The sequence below is a fragment of the Pseudorca crassidens genome, chromosome 2 (genome assembly GCF_039906515.1).
Source record: "Pseudorca crassidens isolate mPseCra1 chromosome 2, mPseCra1.hap1, whole genome shotgun sequence".
In the NCBI taxonomy this organism is placed as follows: Eukaryota; Metazoa; Chordata; class Mammalia; order Artiodactyla; family Delphinidae; genus Pseudorca; species Pseudorca crassidens.
In genome coordinates this window covers 139,139,982-139,160,910 of record NC_090297.1, presented here as the reverse complement: position 1 = coordinate 139,160,910, position 20,929 = coordinate 139,139,982, and the positions used below count along the sequence as shown (strand labels likewise).

At 37.3% G+C, this 20,929-nt stretch overlaps 1 protein-coding gene across 4 annotated transcripts in view; it reads left to right on the top strand.

Annotated features, from left to right (window-relative positions):
• The window catches only part of EDEM3 (ER degradation enhancing alpha-mannosidase like protein 3), a 97,811-nt gene that overhangs the window by 34,202 nt on the left and 42,680 nt on the right, over nucleotides 1–20,929 (top strand). For 2 of the 4 annotated variants that reach the window (XM_067728904.1, XM_067728906.1), the window contains exons 9-16: nucleotides 10,268–10,365; nucleotides 11,982–12,107; nucleotides 12,311–12,394; nucleotides 13,478–13,561; nucleotides 14,101–14,225; nucleotides 18,270–18,435; nucleotides 18,688–18,842; nucleotides 20,117–20,273. In XM_067728904.1, the coding sequence (XP_067585005.1) occupies nucleotides 10,268–10,365; nucleotides 11,982–12,107; nucleotides 12,311–12,394; nucleotides 13,478–13,561; nucleotides 14,101–14,225; nucleotides 18,270–18,435; nucleotides 18,688–18,842; nucleotides 20,117–20,273 (995 nt within the window). The remainder of the gene's footprint in view (nucleotides 1–10,267; nucleotides 10,366–11,981; nucleotides 12,108–12,310; nucleotides 12,395–13,477; nucleotides 13,562–14,100; nucleotides 14,226–18,269; nucleotides 18,436–18,687; nucleotides 18,843–20,116; nucleotides 20,274–20,929) is intronic. The other 2 variants (XM_067728905.1, XM_067728907.1) reach the window with 1 other exon arrangement.

The following is a 20,929-nucleotide window of genomic DNA, read 5'->3' as shown; positions in this document are numbered from 1 at the left end:
TTATTGATATTATATGATACTTATGATCTTTGTGATACCTATACCTTTGAAATTTATTAAGGTTATCTTTTTGCCCTAGAACATGGTCAGCTTTCACTTGTGCTTAAGAAAAAATATATATATTTTCTAATTTTTGGTTATAAAATTCTATATATGTCAGTTTGTTCAGTTAATAATGCTGTGCAGGTCCTTGCTGATTTTCTGTTTGCTTGACATATCAAGAATTAAAGAAGGTGGATAAAATTTCTGATAATGATTGTGGACCTATTAATATCTCCTTTTAGTTGTATTTTTGCTTTATACATTGGGTGCATTCATTTAAAATTGCTGTCTCTTCTTAGTTGAACCTTTCATCATTATGCAGTGACCATCTCTAATAATACTGTGTTAAAGTCTATTTTATATGTTGGTAGTGCAGCTACACTGGCTTTATTTTGCTTAATATTTGCCTGATAAGACTTTTTCTGTCCTTTTACTTTCAATTTTTGCAGGGGCTCATGCCATAAGTGTAACTTCTGTAAAATTTATAGATTTTACAGATTTACTGACAAAAATCCATTTGTCAGTCTTTGTCTTTTAATTGGTAAATTTAGTCCATTCTTGTTTATTGGTATTTTAAATATATTTGGGTTTATTTATACTACCTTATTATTTCAGTGTGTCTCACCTTTTCTGTTTCCTTTTAATCCTTTTGTTTTTAATTGAAAGCTATATTTACCTTCTAGTGAGACATGAACTTTAGCATGCTCTCCCATCCTTTTGTTTCCTTCTGTTCAAACCCTCATCCTCTGTTATGTTGATATCATATAGATATTTAGTTCTTTTTGATTATGAATGTTTTCTTTTTTTTCTTTTGCTCTTAGTGCTGCCCCCTCCCTCTTTCTTTAAGATAATAAACTTTAACAAGGTGTTTTGTCACCTGTACTTTGTATATTTCTTGCAACATCTCTTAGATTTGCCTCTCTTCTTATATAAGTATTTATCCCAAACTGTTCTTCTGAGGCCTTACATGTCTAACAATAATTTTATTATGCTTTCATATTTGAGAGACTGTTAGGCTGTAAATAATTTTCTGTTCAAGTTCTTTTCTTTCAAGTCTTTGAAAATATAACTGTATTGTTTTCTTACATCCTGTTAAAAAATCTGTTATTCTGATTTTTATGCCCTTATTTGTGATCTTTTTCTCTGGAAAATTAAGAATATCAGTGACAAAGAGAAATTTCTGAAAATGTCACAATAATTTTATGTGTAGAATTTTCTTTATCTCTCCTTTTGGTATTCTGTGGGCCCTTTCAATATATAATTGGTGTTTTTAATTGCTGAAAGTTGATCTTTTTTTAAAAGTTATTTTATCTCTTTCATTTTTATATATCTCTTTTTTGCAATTCCTTTTATTACATGCAGTCTTATAGTTTGCTAATTTGTTCTATGTATCGCATCTATTATGGAATTTTGTTATATTTTTATTCCATAATTTCTTCTCAATTAATGATTTATTTTATTCTCCTTTTGTGTTGCTGATATCTTCCCTATCTCTTTAGTGTGTTTATTACACTAATTTTATTCTTTTTATTTATTTTATTTATTTATTTATTTTTATATCTTTATTGGAGTATAATTGCTTTACAATAGTGTGTTAGTTTCTGCTTTATAACTGAATCAGTTATACATATACATATGTTCCCATATCTCTTCCCTCTTGAATCTTCCTCCCTTCCACCCTCCCTATCCCACCCCTCTAGGTGGTCACAAAGCACCGAGCTGATCTCCCTGTGCTATGCGGCTGCTTCCCACTAGCTATCTATTTTACGTTTGATAGTGTATATATGTCCATGCCACTCTCTCACTTTGTCACAGCTTATCCTTCTCCCTCCCCATATCCTCAACTCCACTCTCTAGTAGGTCTGTGTCTTTATTCCTGTCTTACCCCTACGTTCTTCATGACATTTTTTTTTCTTAAATTCCATATATGTGTCTTAGCATACGGTATTTGTCTTTCTCTTCCTGACTTATTTCACTCTGTACAACAGACTCTAGGTCCATCCACCTCATTACAAATAGCTCAATTTCGTTTCTTTTTATGGCTGAGCAATATTCCATTGTATATATATGCCACATCTTCTTTATCCATTCATCCAATGATGGACACATAGGTTGTTTCCATCTCCGGGCTATTGTAAATAGAGCTGCAATGAACATTCTGGTTACATGACTCTTTCTGAATTATGGTTTTCTCAGGGTATATGCCCAGTAGTGGGATTGCTGGGTCATATGGTAGTTCTATTTGTAATTTTTTAAGGAACCTCCATACTATTCTCCATAGTGGCTGTACCAATTCACATTCCCACCAGCAGTGCAGGAGTGTTCCCTTTTCCCCACACCCTCTCCAGCATTTATTGTTTCTAGATTTTTTGATGATGGCCATTCTGACTGGTGTGAGGTGATATCTCATTGTAGTTTTGATTTGCATTTCTCTAATGATTAACGATGTTGAGCATTCTTTCATGTGTTTGTTGGCACTCTGTATATCTTCTTTGGAGAAATGTCTATTTAGGTCTTCTGCCCATTTTTGGATTGGGTTGTTTGTTTTTTTGTTATTGAGCTGCATGAGCTGCTTATAAATTTTGGAGATTAATCCTTTGTCAGTTGCTTCATTTGCAAATATTTTCTCCCATTCTGAGGGTTGTCTTTTGGTCTTGTTTATGGTTTCCTTTGCTGTGCAAAAGCTTTGAAGTTTCATTAGGTCCCATTTGTTTATTTGTGTTTTTATTTCCATTTCTCTAGGTGGTGGGTCAAAAAGGATCTTGCTGTGATGTATGTCATAGAGTGTTCTGCCTGTGTTTTCCTGTAAGAGTTTGATAGTGTCTGGCCTTACATTTAGGTCTTTAATCCATTTTGAGCTTATTTTTGTGTATGGTGTTAGGTAGTGATCTAATCTCATACTTTTACATGTCCCTGTCCAGTTTTCCCAGCACCACTTATTGAAGAGGCTGTCCTCTCTCCACTGTACATTCCTGCCTCTTTTATCAAAGATAAGGTGACCATATGTGCATGGGTTTATCTCTGGGCTTTCTATCCTGTTCCATTGATCTATCTTTCTGTTTTTGTGCCAGTACCATACTGTCTTGATTACTGTAGCTTTGTAGTATAGTCTGAAGTCAGGGAGCCTGATTCCTCCAGCACCGTTTTTCGTTCTTAGGATTGCTTTGGCTATTCGGGGTCTTTTGTGTTTCCATACAAATTGTGAATTTTCTTTTTCTAGTTCTGTGAAAAATGCCAGTGTTAGTTTGATAGGGATTGCATTGATTCTGTAGATTGCTTTGGGTAATAGAGTCATTTTCACAATGTTGATTCTTCCAATCCAAGAACATGGTATATCTCTCCATCTATTTGTATCATCTTTAATTTCTTTCGTCAGTGTCTTATAATTTTCTGCATACAGATCTTTTGTCTCCTTAGGTAGGTTTATTCCTAGATATTTTATTCTTTTTGTTGCAATGGTAAATGGGAGTGTTTTCTTGATTTCACTTTAAGATTTTTCATCATTAGTGTATAGGAATGCAAGAGATTTCTGTGCATTAATTTTGTATCCTGCAACTTTACCATATTGATTGATTAGCTCTAGTAGTTTTCTGGTAGCATCTTTAGGATTCTCTATGTATAGTATCATGTCATCTGCAAACAATGACAGCTTTACCTCTTCTTTTCCGATTTGCATTCCTTTTATTTCCTTTTCTTCTCTGATTGCTGTGGCTAAAACTTCCAAAACTATACTGAATAAGAGTGGTGAGAGTGGGCAACCTTGTCTTGTTCCTAATCTTAGTGGAAATGCTTTCAGTTTTTCACCATTGAGGACGATGTTGGCTGTGGGTTTTTCATATATGGCCTTTATTATGTTGAGGAAAGTTCCCTCTATGCCTACTTTCTGCAGGGTTTTTATCATAAATGGGTGTTGAATTCTGTCAAAAGCTTTCTCTGCATCTATTGAGATGATCATATGGTTTTTCTTCTTCAATTTGTTAATATGGTTTATCACATTGATTGATTTGCGTATATTGAAGAATCCTTGCATTCCTGGACTAAACCGTACTTGATCATGGTGTATGATCCTTTTAATGTGCTGTTGGATTCTGTTTGCTAGTATTTTGTTGAGGATTTTTGCATCTATGTTCATCAGTGATATTGGCCTGTAGTTTTCTTTCTTTGTGACATCCTTTTCTGGTTTTGGTATCAAGGTGATGGTGGCCTCGTAGAATGAATTTAGGAGTGTTCCTCCCTCTGCTATGTTTTGGAAGAGTTTGAGAAGCATAGGTGTTAGCTCTTCTCTAAATGTTTGATAGAATTCATCTGTGAAGCCATCTGGTCCTGGGCTTTCGTTTGTTGCAAGATTTTTAATCACAGTTTCACTTTCAGTGCTTGTGATTGGTCTGTTCATATTTTCTATTTATTCCTGATTCAGTCTTGGAAGGTTGTGCATTTCTAAGAATTTGTCTATTTCTTCCAGGTTGTCCATTTTATTGGCATAGAGTTGCTTGTAGTAATCTCTCATGATCTTTTGTATTTCTGCAGTGTCAGTTGTTACTTCTTTTTCATTTCTAATTCTATTGATTTGAGTCTTCTCCCTTTTTTTCTTGATGAGTCTGGCTAATGGTTTATCTGTTTTGTTTATCTTCTCAAAGAACCAGCATTTAGCTTTACTGATCTTTGCTATTGTTTCCTTCATTTCTTTTTCATTTATTTCTGATCTGATTTTTATTATTTCTTTCCTTCTGCTAACTTTAGGGGTTTTTTGTTCTTCTTTCTCTAATTGCTTTAGGTGCAAGGTTAGGTTGTTTATTCGAGATGTTTCCTGTTTCTTAAGGTGGGATTGTATTGCTATAAACTTCCCTCTTAGAACTGCTTTTGCTGCATCCCATAGGTTTTGGGTCGTCGTGTCTCCATTGTCATTTGTTTCTAGGTATTTTTTTATTTCCTCTTTGATTTCTTCAGTGATCACTTCGTTATTAAGCAGTGTATTGTTTAGCCTCCATGTGTTTGTATTTTTTACAGATCTTTTCCTGTAATTGATATCTAGTCTCATAGCGTTGTGGTTGGAAAAGATACTTGATACAATTTCAATTTTCTTAAATTTACCAAGGCTTGATTTGTGACCCAAGATATGATCTATCCATGAGCACTTGAGAAAAATGTGTATTCTGTTGTTTTTGGATGGAGTGTCCTATAAATATCAATTAAGTCCATCGTGTTTAATGTATCATTTAAAGCTTGTGTTTCCTTTTTTATTTTCATTTTGGATGATCTGTCCATTGGTGAAAGTGGGGTGTTAAAGTCCCCTACTATGAATGTGTTACTGTCGATTTCCCCTTTTATGGCTGTTAGTATTTGCCTTATGTATTGAGGTGCTCCTATGTTGGGTGCATAAATATTTACAATTGTTATATCTTCTTCTTGGATCGATCCCTTGATCGTTATGTAGTGTCCTTCTTTGTCTCTTCTAATAGTCTTTATTTTAAAGTCTATTTTGTCTGATATGAGAATAGCTACTCCAGCTTTCTTTTGGTTTCCATTTGAATGAAATATCTTTTTCCATCCCCTTACTTTCAGTCTGTATGTGTCTCTAGGTCTGAAGTGGGTCTCTTGTAGACAGCATATATATGGGTCTTGTTTTTGTATCCATTCAGCCAATCTGTGTCTTTAGGTGGGAGCATTTAGTCCATTTACATTTGAGGTAATTATCGATATGTATGTTCCTATTCCCATTTTCTTAATTGTTTTGGGTTCGTTATTGTAGGTCTTTTCCTTCTCTTGTGTTTCTTGCCTAGAGAGGTTCCTTTAGCATTTGTTGTAATGCTGGTTTGGTGCTGCTGAACTCTCTCAGCTTTTGCTTGTCTGTAAAGGTTTTAATTTCTCCATCAAATCTGAATGAGAACCTAGCTGGGTAGAGTAATCTTGGCTGCAGGTTTTCCTCCTTCATCACTTTAAATATGTCCTGCCAGTCCCTTCTGGCTTGCAGAGTTTCTGCTGAAATATCAGCTGTTAACCTTATGGGGATTCCCTTGTGTGTTATTTGTTGTTTTTCCCTTGCTGCTTTTATTTTTTTATTCTTTATTTATTTATTTAGGGCTGTGTTGGGTCTTCCTTTCTGTGCGAGGGCTTTCTCCAGTTGTGGCAAGCGGGGGGCCACTCTTCATCGCAGTGCGTGGGCCTCTCACTATTGCGGCCTCTCTTGTTGCGGAGCACAGGCTCCAGACGCGCAGGCTCAGTAGTTGTGGCTCACGGGCCTAGTTGCTCTGCGGCATGTGGGATCTTCCCAGACCAGGGCTTGAACCTGTGTCCCCTGCATTAGCAGGCAGATTCTCAACCACTGCGCCACCAGGGAAGACCCCTTGCTGCTTTTAATATGCTTTCTTTGTTTTTAATTTTTGACAGTTTGATTCATATGTGTCTTGGCATGTTTCTCCTTGGATTTATCCTGTATGGGACTCTGTGTGCTTCCTGGACTTAATTAACTATTTCCTTTCCCATATTAGGGAAGTTTTCAACTATAATCTCTTCAAATATTTTCTCAGTCCCTTTCTTTTTCTCTTCTTCTTCTGGAACCCCTAAAATGCGAATGTTGGTGCGTTTAATGTTGTCCCAGAGGTCTGTGAGACTATCCTCAGTTCTTTTCATTCGTTTTTCTTTTTTGTGCTCAGCAGTAGTTATTTCCACTATTTTATCTTCCAGGTCACTTATCCGTTCTCCTGCCTCAGTTATTCTGCTATTGATCCCATCTAGAGTATTTTTCATTTCATTTATTGTGTTGTTCATTGTTGCTTGTTTCATCTTTAGTTCTTCTAGGTCCTTGTTAAATGTTTCTTGCATTATGTCTATTCTATTTCCAAGATTTTGGATCATCTTTACTATCATTATTCTGAATTCTTTTTCAGGTAGGCTGCCTATTTCCTCTTCATTTGTTAGGTCTGGTGGGTTTTTATCTTGCTCCTGCATCTGCTGTGTGTTTTTCTGTCTTCTCATTTTGCTTATCTTACTGTGTTTGGGGTCTCCTTCTTGCAGGCTGCAGGTTCGTAGTTCCTATTGTTTTTGGTGTCTGTCCCCAGTGGCTCAGGTTGGTTCAGTGGGTTGTGTAGGCTTCCTTGTGGAGGGGACTAGTGCCTGTGTTCTGGTGGATGAGGCTGGATCTTGTCTTTCTGGTGGGCAGGTCCACGTCTGGTGGTGTGTTTTGGGGTGTCTGTGGACTTATTATGATTTTATGCAGCCTCTGCTAATGGGTGGGGTTGTGTTCCTGTCTTGCTAGTTGTTTGGCATAGGGTGTCCAGCACTGTAGCTTGCTGGTCGTTGAGTGAAGCTGGTGCTGGTGTTGAGAATGAGATCTCTGGGAGATTTTCACCGTTTGATATTATGTGGAGCTGGGAGGTCTGTTGTGGACCAGTGTCCTGAAGTTGGCTCTCCCACCTCAGAGGCACAGCACTGACTCCTGGCTGCAGCACCAAGAGCCTTGCATCCACACGGCTCAGAATAAAAGGGAGAAAAAGAAGAAAGAGAGAGGGAGGGAGGGAGAGAGGGAGGGAGGGAGGGAGAGAGAGAGAGAGAAAGAAAGAAAGGAAAGAAAGAAAAGGAGGGAGGGAGTGAGGAAGGAAGGAGGGAGGGCAGAAAGAAAAAACAAAATAAAGTAAGATTAAATAAAATAAGGTTATTAAAATAAAAAATAATTATTAAGAAGAAAAAAAATTTTTTAAAGAAAAAAGAAAACCCCCAAAAACAACAGAAAAAGGTCGGATAGAACCCTGTGACAAATGGTGGAAGCAAAGCTATACAGACAAAGTCTCACACAGAAGCATACACATACACACTCACAAAAAGAGGAAAAGGGGAAAAAATCATAAATCTTGCTCTCAAAGTCCACCTCCTCAATTTGGGATGACTCGTTGTCTATTCATGTATTCCACAGATGCAGGGTACATCAAGTTGATTGTGGAGCTTTAATCCGCTGCTCCTGAGGCTGCTGGGAGAGATTTCCCTTTCTCTTCTTTGTTCTTACAACTCCCAGGGGCTCCGCTTGGATTTGGCCCCACCTCTGAGTGTAGGTCGCCGGAGGGCATCTGTTCTTCACTCAGACAGGTCGGGGTTAAAGGAGCAGCTGCTTCGGGACCTCTGGGTCACTCAGGCCGAGGGGAGGGAGGGGTACGGAGTGCGGGACGAGCCTGCGGCGGCAGAGGCCAGCATGACGTTGCACCATCCTGAGGCGCGCCATGCGTTCTCCCGGGGAAGTTGTCCCTGGATCCCGGGACCCTGGCAGTGGCGGGCTGCATAGGCTCCCCAGAAGCGGGGTGTGGAGAGTGACCTGTGCTCGCACACAGGCTTTTTGGTGGCCGCAGCAGCAGCCTTAGCGTCTCATGCCTGTTTCTGGGGTCCACTCTTTTAGCCGCGTCTCACGCCCATCTCTGGAGCTCCTTTAAGCAGCGCTCTTAATCCCCTCCTCAGGAAACGAGAAGAGGGAAGAAAACGTCTCTTGCCTCTTCGGCAGGTCCAGACTTTTCCCCGGACTCCCTCCCGTCTAGCCGTGGCGCACTAACTCCCTGCAGGCTGTGTTCACGCCGCCACCCCCAGTCCTCTCCCTGCGCTCCTCCGAAGCCAGAGCCTCAGCTCCCAGCCCCGCCCACCCTGGCGGGTGAGCAGACAAGCCTCTCGGGCTGGTGAGTGCTGGTCTGCACCGATCCTCTGTGCGGGAATCTCTCCACTTTGCCCTCCGCACCCCTGTTACCGTGCTCTCCTCCGCGGCGCGGGAGCTTTCCCCCTTCGCCACCCGCAGTCTCCACCGGTGAAGGGGCTTCCTAGTGTGTGGAAACCTTTCCTCCTTCACAGCTCCCTCCCACTGGTGCAGGTCCCATCCCTGGCCTTTTGTCTCTGTTTATTCTTTTTTCTTTTGCCCTACTCAGGTACGTGGGGACTTTCTTCCCTTTTCGGAGGTCTGAGGTCTTCTGCCAGCGTTCAGTAGGTGTTCTGTAGGAGTTGTTCCACGTGTAGATGTATTTCTGGTGTATCTGTGGGGGGGAAGGTGATCTCCGCGTCTTACTCTTCAGCCATCTTCCCCTCGTCCCCCCATTAGATTAATTTTAAATTCTTGGTTTGCCTGTTCTAATATTTTCTTCCTCTGATAAACTCCTACTCCAGTACTTTCTTCTTCTTTTCAAAAAGTCATGCATCTTAAATGTTTTTGTCCTATAAGTTCATGTTCACTTGTCACCTACTTTGTGGGGAGGTCAAATTCCAATCCCTATCAGCCCCAGTTATCTTAGGGATGAATTCTAAGAAGTTTTTAAAAATACCAATGCCTTGATGCCTAGAGATTCTGATTTGATTGGCCTGGAGTGTGCCCTGAGTATAGGGATTTCTAAGATTGTAATTATAATTTAGATTGTGATTCACCAGCCTTAAGAGTTTGGAGGGGAAAGGGTGGGGAAGAGAATGTCTAAAATTAGTTCCCACCTCTTTCTGAGTTCAGTTCCTCACACAGGACTTCTGTGGTGCCCTGATTTTATTCCTGAGGCTACCTGGAGCATAGATCTGAGTTGTAGCAGGCATGGGAGGAGACTTTGTATCTTAAGGCAGTGGTAGGAGAGAGGCAGGAGCAAAGCTCCAGCAGTTTTTCTACTGTTTGATCCTTCCATAGCTATGCCTGGCTGCTTCTGCTCCAGTACAAAGCCCTCCCCCTCCATCCCCCACCAAGTTCTTAACAGTTTTCTTCTTGTTATTTTCTTTCTTTGGTCCTCTATGATGATCTTAGAGGAAGAAGCCAGCAGTTGTGCTAGCTTCAGCAATTAGAACTGTCACCTTCAAACAGCAGCAGTGTTGTTTTCATATATATTATAACTGTAAAGATTGATGTCTAACTGATTAAGGATCCAGTAATTGCATAATAATACCTGCTAGTGCTTTCTCTTTGAAGTTCCTCATTAAGAAAGTAAGCTTTAAAAATATTCTTAAAACTAGTATCTTCTGCTTTTAAATAAGACTTTAAAATAAGACTTCTGTAGCCAATTTTGCAAAGCAAGATTTTTTTTTAACATACAAACTATTGTCAACAAAGGAACTATTACTCATGTAGTAAGGTTAATATTTCTGTAAATGTGTAACTTTTACTTTCAACAATTTCATGTTTAGACTAATTTTTCATTCTTAGTGTACTGGTACCTTTACTATATTCTATGAAGAATTTTTAAGACTTGTTTAATAAAAAAATTACATTTATATGTATTTTCCATAGATAGTGGAGTTGGAGCAGGGATTGATTCATATTATGAATATCTGTTGAAAGCCTACGTCTTGCTTGGAGATGACAGCTTTCTGGAAAGATTTAATACAGTAAGTTGTTCCAATTTTGTATTAAGTTTAGAGCCAATTTAATTTGCCAGATTTTGATAGAAACTCAATCATCTAAGTGACATTCTGAAAAATTACTTTTAAATGTGTAGTAGTTTTTTGGTCAGTATTCCCTGATGATGTTGGACAGGGACAGGGTAAACACTACGTACATTGCAAAAACTAGATTACAAAGTCGTTTTATTTTCATCTATCAGAAGTTTTCAAGATTTTCCAGTGAGTAATATGTAGATTTGAGTTTTACCTAATCTTTTACACAAGGAAGGGAATTTATTGAAATCCAAAGCCTTCTCCTTTGGATTCTAATTCTTTTTGGAATAGTTTGGAAGTTTGGCCTAGTCCTTGACCACACCAAGTGTGCAGGGCTTTGGAGACTTGAACAAACCAGTGGGAATTCATTTCAAAAGAAGGTCTGTTAAGTCTTAAGTGTGGATCAGACTCACAGGCATGTTTTTAGGGGAGAAGGGAGAGATTATTGAACCCTATTGGATCACATTTGTCTGTAATTAAAGCAAATTGAAATTAACTGTAGTAAACTCATCAGCTGTGTCAGTACATTCTTTTCAAAATAATTTACCATTTCTTTGCCCACCCATGAGTTCACCCACATTATTGTGAGATAGTACAATATAGTGGTTAAAAGTATGAGAGTTCTCCTGTGTGGGTTTAAATCCTGGTTGTGCCACTGGTTTTGTGGCTTTGGGCAAGGAACTTAGATATTTTCCTCTATTTCTTATCCACAAAATGGGAATGCTAGTACTATTTATTGGGAGGATTAAATGAGCTAATGCATATGAACTGATTAGAACAGTGCTTTAAGATCTGTCAGGTACTCAATAATAGTTAATAAATAATAGATGAGTTAGGGGAAAAACCTGGTAAAAGTCCTAATAAGTCATCACTGAATACTTGTAGAAACACTATTACATATATCATTTAATATATCATTTATTAGATTATAACAAGATTTTCTTGAGGTGCATGAGGACAGATTTTTTTTTATTGGTTTTTTTTTATCAGTCATTGACTCTGACAGCTCAACCTGTTGTCAAGGCTGAGAAATATCTAGGAGAAGATAAAAGAAGGGGAAAAGAGTTTTTAAGACCATAAAAGGCAGAGGTAGTGGACCGTAAGAGTGGCAACAGTGATGGGATTCATTAGTTTAGGTAGACAAGCACCAGAATGTTATGTTAGCTGCCTAGGGAGCAAACTTCCTAGACAAAGGAGAAAATGAATCTAATTCTGTGATATAGAAGCCTGTAACTATATTTCAAGAGGACGTAAGAGCATCCTTGGGCCACAGTCCTGCAGGATAGTGATGTTCAGGTCTATACCCTTCAGAAGGTCCCATTTTATCTATAGTTTTTAGTACTCTGCATCAGAGTTTAAGAACACAGGGGAGTATATATAGTATATTTTACAAAGATTTCCATCTAAAGGAATTTAACTATTTCCATAGTTAATTAACAGTTACTTAGTAAATTTATTCATATGTAAATTCGGGTTTCATTTCTTCATATATTTAATGATATGCTGTGTTTAGAATAGTACAGCTTTTTTCATCTACTTTCATGAACACATATTGTGATCTTTTTTAGCACTACGATGCCATAATGAGGTACATAAGCCAGCCACCTCTTCTACTTGATGTGCATATCCACAAGCCAATGCTGAATGCTCGGACTTGGATGGACGCTTTGCTTGCCTTTTTTCCAGGTTTGCAGGTAAAAAAACCCTCTTTTATTTCTCTTAATATTAAAGTAAAATGATTATAATTCAGTGCATTTGTGATCTCTAAAATTGAATTACCAAAACAGAGTCACACTTCAAAATTGTATTAATCTACATTTTTCTGTTTATATAATGATTATAGATAAAGTCAACTCATATTTTACTGGATAATTTTGTTGTTATTGTTGGTTTCTAGGTCTTAAAGGGGGATATTAGACCTGCTATTGAAACTCATGAAATGTTGTATCAGGTGATTAAAAAACATAATTTTCTACCAGAGGTAAGCAAATCATCTTTGGAATTCTAGTTTACATATACTATAGATTGCTAATTTAAAGGTAGAAAATGCCATCTTCAAGGTTGGTTTGTTCTTTTTCATTTTTCCTGGTTAAATAGCTTATTTAATATATTTTTGGTTTACACAGTATTGTATATGTTTTTCCTTTTCCTCGTGTATTAAGAGAAGTCTAGTTTAGGATAATGCTGATAGTTTACTAATTTAATGTTAAAAAAAATCCCAAATTGGTATTTCTCAACCTTTTCTAATCCATGCCATTGCATAGTGTCTCATTCTAACTTTTACACTTATCCACCAGCTAGGGAGACTTTTGTACTTTTTATTTTCTAAAGCTTATTTTATGAAAACAGTATACATTGAACATACTCTTGCTGATTACACATGCTCCCTGGAAATTTGGAAATGTTAGCTCTTCTTCACGCTGCTTAAGAATTATTCTCCCTGGTTTTTATATGTTAGTAATAAGTATTCTTGCTAGCTTGATACCATAAGATTTTAATAGCATACCTTTTGGCTTTCCAGAAATGTACCATTAAAAATTTCCAAATTTGTGTATGGCCTTGTTCTATCCCTACTTATTGACTACCCTCTGTGAGATATCGCCTAAGCATCTCACCAATTTAGAAGGCTTCCTAAAGTGTTTGTTTCAAGCCACAGAGGATTTGAGACTCATAAAAAAGCATATGCTAAAATAGAAATAGGAGAGTGAGAGACTTAATAATTAAGAGAAAAAAGTGGAGATAAGAAAAAAGAAGAGAACACTATTATGCAGACAATGAGGACCTGTGTAGTGGCATTAATGAGGTCATAGCTTTTCCTAAGCTTCCTAATAAGCCAAAGTGATCATTTAAAAAAGGAATTCCATTTAATTGGTAAAAATAACAGCCTTCACAAAAATGAATTGTGATTTTAAGCAGTGATAATTTTCATTTTATATATGAAAATTGTTATCAATATTTTAACTATTTTTTCTTGTTTGTGATCTAATTTATATACTATATATTCTACAACTACATACTTTTTTAAATCACATTTTTATGCCTATTTATGTGTTGTTTTGTCTAGGCATTTACCACAGATTTCAGGGTGCATTGGGCTCAACATCCTTTAAGGCCAGAATTTGCAGAAAGTACCTACTTCTTGTATAAAGTAAGCTAATTTAACTCTCTTTTTGCTATTTAGCTCCTGTTCTCTGTTGGATAACTCACTATCTTATAGTAATAGTATCGGCTTTCAAAGTTCTTGTTTAATATTATAATGATTGGATATATCATGGTTCTTATTCACCCAGTTCATAGAGTTATTGAAAGATGCAAGAACTGACATCTAAGTTTTATGCCTTTTCAAAATACTTACGAAGCATTTCTTTAAAGAGAAATTTTATATTCTAGAGCTGCTTTCTAAAGCATGTCTCTTGCCTTCCTTTAATCAGGCAACCTTTCTGGGCATTAGAAATTTCATCCAAAGCCTAAGATGTACAGTTGTGCAGCTTTCCAGCTGTGTATTTAAGAAATTCATAAAGCAGATCCATGACTTACTTTCAGAGCTAGGTTCTATGTAACATGTGTTCTAGTGCCTGATATAATGCCTGGCACCTGGTAGGTACTCAATAAATATTTGATAAATAAATGGTTATATGGTACTATGTAAGCTATGTATATGTATACATATATTCTCCTTTTTAATAGGCTACAGGAGATCCTTACTACCTTGAAGTAGGGAAAACACTTATTGAAAATTTAAATAAATATGCTAGAGTGCCTTGCGGATTTGCTGCCATGAAGGATGTTCGTACTGGAAGTCATGAGGACAGGTAAAACAATTCCTAACCTCCCCTTTCCTCAGGGTAACTCTGAAACAACACAAAATATTATGAGTCAGATTTCAGATCAGCTTAATGCTTTTACAAAGGGTATTTGAAGATGCAAACCTTAGTTCATTGTGCTTATTTTTTAAACTCTCTTGAATAGGCTTATTTTAAATTGTTTGAAAAGTCTGTGTTTTTACCATGGTGCCTGGCATATAGTTGGTGCTCAAATGATTTTTAAATAGATGAATAAATGATTGTTAAACTTCAGAACCTTGGTCTTTGGAGTTTTAGGAAAGTTGGAGTTTTCTTCTTTGTTAATAGTTTTTTATATTATGTAAAATGTTAGAAATTATCAAGATGATGACTAATGATCTGGATTATGATTCCTGTTCAGTCAAGAATTCCTCAAAAGCAATATCGTGGTTAATGTGTATATTCTTATTCTGTTGTCGTGGTTAATGTGTATATTCTTATTGTGTTGCTGATTTGGAGAGCTGGGGAGGCCCAGTGGCAGTTTCTATTTCATTGGATACTGGATAGATGTAGTCGACATGGAATATTCAAGATATGAAAAGCACCCTTTGGTTAATACGATATTCACTAACATTCCACTTATTCTGAGATCATTTGGTTCTGTTATTTTAACTGTCCAGAACATAGCAACACATTTCTAAATGAACACTAAAGTTTGTTCATTTGGTTAGCAAGTGTTCATTCCACAAATATTTACTGAGGTGTCTTATGTGCCAGAGTTATACTAGGTTTTGAAGATTAAAGATAAAAAGACATGTCTTTTCTATCATTGAGTCACGGGGGCAGGCAGATAAACAGGCTTTAAAGCATTGTATATGTGCTATGAAACATACTAAAGGGACGTGAAATGCAGATTGGGATATGACAGTCACTTGAGCGTCCTGTGTCCTGAAGGATCAGGACTAGAAAACTAGAAAAAGGAAAGTAGTAAAAGGAGTTTCCGGCAGAGGAACTAGGGACAGGTGAAATACAACACTCATTATCTACTCACAGAATTGACCCTCAGTCCTTCTCTTGGAGCATTTAGATAATAGTTAATTAGGCTTGGGACCTCCTTCCCCGACCACAGCTGATAAGAAATGGATAGGTTTCTGGAAGCAGACACACAGAAAACAGCAAGAAATGAAAGCAGATAGCTTTTGTATTTATCTGTAACATTTACTGGCTGCTTCCTACATTTCAGGCACTCTTCTAATTAAGCACTTTCTATGTTTAATTCATTTGATTCTTTACAGCCACCCTCTGAAGTATAATTTCTATTATTATCTTCATTTTATAGATGAAGAAACCAAGGCACAGGGAGTTGGGGAGCTTGCCTGAGGTCACACAGTTAGTAAGGTTAATTCTAATCAAGGCAGATAGGCTTTTGACTATATGCTCTACTGGCAGCTCATTCAAGGAACAGTAAATTAATCGCCCGCTGTGCGCCAGACGCTGCACTTGGGTAAGAGGATGAAAAGATAAATTAGAATCAGTCCCTGCCCGCCTGTGACTTATGGTCAGTGAAGAAGATAGGTATGTAAAGAAGTAATCACAGCCACGTGACGAGCGCTAGAGCAGAAGGAAACGTAGCAGGTGGAGGAATTACAGAGGAAGACATGATTTGCTCTGTTCAGAGTTCCGTGTTTCTAAATTCAGCCTCCTTCCTCTTCCTCCTGCTGAGTGTCCCTCCCGCGGCGCTGTTTCTGGATCTCTGACGGCCCATGCCGCACTCAGGTTGCGCAGTCCAGTGTGCAGAGTGCCCCTTGAAGCATCACGCCCAGAGTTAACGATGCCCGAGGTGCACTTGGTGCAGCAGCGCTGTTGCCGTCTGGGTCCAGGCGCAAGACGGGTCATCTTCTGAGGGGCTGGTGGGCTTACAGCCTTTCTCCACCTGAGGATCACCACTGGGTCTGCTCACTGTTCCTCGTGGTAGTGTTGCGTCTCTCCCATGCAGTTGGCCCAACAAAAGGTTGAGGACTCCTAATCCTTGTCTGACCACGTCCTTGGATGTGCTTTAGCAGCTTTCTTACGTTTAACAGACAGTGAACTTATGGCCAGTTGACCTCAGATACTTGACAATGACTTGCTGACAAATGGGTGTTCTCTACCCTGCTCTTAAGAAACTGATTGATTTTTTGAAAGTGCAAACTTAGAACTTAATACTCATCCCAGCAAAATTTCATTTTGTTGGGGTTTTTTGTGTGTGTGTATGCGTTTCTAGACCAAAAAGAAGGCTTAAATTTCATCTCAGTCATCTAATGTATTAGCTAAATTACTGTTTTCAGGGATCTGGGGTTTAGATAATTATGCCTTAAAATTTTCCATGTAATGCTCTTTGCATTTGGTTGCTTGTTCCCCTACGGAGCTACCAGTGCTGTTGTCTGGCTCACCAGTGTCTCCATTCCCTGGCCCCCCACACACAGTTTTCAAAAAAGAAATATCTGTATTTTTCTTATAATAAATGATCAGTTAAAGAATTTAAATGGCAAAAAAAATATGAAAATCTTCCCTACGATACTTTCCCTACTTGCCATCCTAAGATAATCACTGTTGGCAGTTTTAGAAACAGTCTTCCAGACATTTTTCATGCCTGTGTGTTTGCATTTGTGTACATATTTATGGTTTTAAAGTACAAAATAGATTATGTGATACGATACCCAAACTTGCTAGCTCTACCCAACTCATACTGCAGTGATCTTACCACGTCTCTAGTCTTTTCTAAACATTTACAAATCATCTGTTTCAGAATCACTTGTGGAATTTGCCAAAAATCAAAATCTTGCACATCAGTTTACAGTTCTTAAGCTAACATTTGCTTATGGTAATAACCGTCAGTCCTCCAGAAAAAGTTAAATTACCGTAAGTGTATTGCGGATTGACAGGGAAGTATTTTATCCGTTATAAAATGATTAACATCCAAAATGTTCAAAGAAGTGTTGAAACATTACAGTTGTTGTTCCAAAATAAAACATCATTTACGTCTGGGAAAAATAATGATAGCGCTGTTTTTGAGCTCATACGCATGCCGGGTGCTATGCTAAATAGTTGACGTTATAGTATGTCATTTAGTCTTTGCACCACTGTTAGGCATGTATTGTTATTATGTCCTTTCAGAATAAACTGAAGCTCACAGTCCTTATATAATATCCCCCTTGGTCACATAGCTCGTCATCAGAAGTTCTTTTCTATTTCCAAAGCCCCAGCTCTTTACCGCTATGTCCAGCTGCCTCTCCAGTTCATTCTTTAGTAATGCTGTTTAAACTTGCATTCGCAAACATTTATCAAGTGCCAGCTGTGTGCCAGGAATTGTGCTTGGCCAGTTACGAAACTATGCAGCCTGTCTAGTAACTGCTAAAAGCTAGGATGCTTTGGGAAGTAGCACATATAATTAAATTCCTTGTTATTGTAACTCCATCTAACGACTGTGCTCTTTTCCTATACTTTTTATAAAAGCTTTCCTTTAAAGTGTTTATTAAAACGTTACAACATTAAATCATTTGTAAAGTCACACTGGGCAGGTATTTAAATGTTTACAAAGTTATCATCATAGTCCATGTGATTTTGTGTTGTACTTTTTTCATGTAACTTTTTGTAAATGATTACTTTTAAGCCTTCTTGATTATCACTTAAATGGCTGCATCAAAATCGTATTACTTTATCCAGTTCAATTAATATTAATTGAAGATTCTTATATGGTCCTCAGTAGTAAAGATCATCTGTGTTACCTCCCTGCTATTGGTTCCCTGTAGAAGAAATGGAAAACTCCCTCAGAAGGTCCATAGAAAAACCTTGTCTGCAGTATTGACAAGATTTAGTGCACCTGTGTGGTAGGCAGCCCTTCTGGTCTTTTTCATTTCCTTGGAATATGCTTGGAGTCAAGGCTATTACCACCAGGGGATAGATACATTCTATAGTTCTTTGGATGTCTGTACTGGTGTAGACAGGTTTATTGACCTTGATTCTGTGGCTTTCAGATAGTTGACATTTGGATATTTTTATGTTCTTAGATTTATTTGTAACCTTTTATTTTAGAATGGATTCCTTCTTCTTGGCCGAAATGTTTAAATATCTTTACCTGTTATTCGCGGATAAAGAAGACGTTATTTTTGACATAGAAGATTACATTTTTACAACAGAAGCTCATCTGTTACCTCTTTGGCTCTCTACTACAAATCAAAGAATCTCTAAAAAAAACACAGTAGGTTATGTTTTTCAACTAAATGTCTTACTCTCTTTTTTACTCCTGTGTGTTTGTTTTGTTTTTCCAAGGAAAAAGTAATCCATGACTAGAATTCTATAAATATAGTGTGGTAGGAGAAGTACCCTTGATGTTTTCTTATTTTGTTTTCTTGTATTACATCCTGTGTATACTTACATTTCACTTAATGTTTCCTTTGAACAAACTATAAAGTAAAATAATTATTTACATAACATTCTTTTATATTTTTAGACTTCAGAATATACAGAACTGGATGACAGTAATTTTGATTGGACTTGTCCAAACACTCAGATTCTCTTCCCTAATGACCCACTGTATGCTCAGAGCATTCGTGAACCCTTGAAAAATGTGGTGGACAAGAGCTGTCCTAGAGGCGTCATCAGAGTGTAAGATGTCTTATTTTATATTTGTTAATATCAAAATTAATTCTTAGTAAATGACAGAGAATGTAAAGAACATATAACAGCCAAGAAGACATTCATTTAGATTTAAAAAATGTTGAGTATGTACTTATCACTGATTAAAATTAAAAATTGGTGAGTAAAGTTAGATAGCAAAGTTTATTCTGCAGTAATGTCTTTTTATTATTATGGAAATTTTCTGTGTATCTTTTGTTTAATGAACCAAGTAATAATGGCAGCGTATGATAGTTTGTAACTTCCACAGCACATTTTTTTTTAACATCTTTATTGGAGGATAATTGCTTTACAATGGTGTGTTAGTTTCTGCTTTATAACAAAGTGAATCAGCTATACATATACATATATCCCCATGTCTCCTCCCTCTTGCATCTCCCTCCCACCCTCCCTATCCCACCCCTCTAGATCCAGAGCACATTTTTACACAACAGTTTCATCAAATATTTCCACGTTTTATATATGTAGAAAATATTTTTCCTTTCATCTGTAGTTTCTGTATAGGAAAAATAACAGTGTTTTGATTTGACTTTTTTGACGAGGTACTTATTCTTGGTTGTTGAATAAAGCTTTTTGCCTTAATGAGTGCATTTTCTTCCAAATAGTTACATTAGAAAAACCATTACTAGGAAATTTTAAAAAATTATTTTTCTTAAGTGAATGTTATTGTTCACTGATATAAGTATTGTTTTGCTTTTAAAATATTGAGAGAAACATCTGTTTTTTTTTGGGGGGGGGTTGTGTTTTTTTTGCGTTACGCGGGCCTCTCACCGTTGTGGCCTCTCCCGCTGCGGAGCACAGGCTCCGGACGCGCAGGCTCAGCAGCCATGGCTCATGGGCCTAGCCGCTCCGCGGCATGTGGGATCCTCCTGGACCGGAGGAACCCGGTCCCCTGCATAGGCAGGCAGACTCCCAACCACTGCGCAACCAGGGAAGCCCCAACATCTGATTTTTGAGGGAGAAATAAATAGTAATAAATCTCTAAGCCAACCTATTGTGTACCTTCAAATAATTGTAATGCTGTTGATTAATACTGCCTTATAGATAATATACAAGCTTTTGTAACTGTAAAATATATTTGAAAGCTATACCACTTATTAAAAACCTAAGTTATATGTAGGTAAGTAACTCTTTCTAGTTATTCCATTTTTCACTAGTTTAAAACTAGCAATTTGTTTGCCTTATGCTTTTTTTCCCAGTTCTGACTTGTGGGTTTTTTAAGCCTTGCCTATAATTACTTTTAGCAGAGAGGAGAGTTTCAGGAGTGGAGCTAAACCCCCTCTGAGAGCCAGAGATTTCATGGCCACTAACCCTGAGCATTTAGAAATCTTGAAGAAGATGGGGGTGAGTTTGATTCACCTCAAAGATGGGAGAGTCCAGTTGGTTCAACATGCAATCCAAGTAAGACATTGCTGTACTAATTAGCTACCATCTCTGTCCTCTTTGGTCTCAGTAGCTTTAATAAGATAATGACATTTGGCTTTTTAAAAACCTTCAGTGTGTGGTTCAAAGTCAGAGTATCAGAATTTTAGGACTTGGAAGTATTTTGGAAAGCCATCTGATTCAACCCCTTTGTAGTATAAATCAATCAAGTCACAAGTAGGTTGAGTAATTTGCTTACGTTAATATGGTCAAATATAGGACTCAGATCTAAGTTTTCTGTTTCTCAGTCGCTTGTCTTTCCACTATTTTATTTAGAACATAATCTTAAAAGCTAATAATTCATTTTAATATTTATATCTCTATTTTATACTATTTTAGTTTCCAAAGAGCTGAATTTAAATACTTTTATTCATTATAGAAATCAAAATATGCATTTATTTATCTATGCCTAGGAAACATAACATACCTCTTTGGGAAATTTTTATTGATTTTTGCTTTAAAAGCTTTCATAACCCGAGGGCTTTAAATTATTCACCTTATTACTGCATTAATTCTGAGAAAACTACAGTTTGAGAAATAATTTCAACGTAGAACCATATTCGGATACCCCATAATCTCGGATTCAGCCTTCCCACCACCTTGCCTTCTCCTCACTTTGCCTTCCCCTCAGGTTT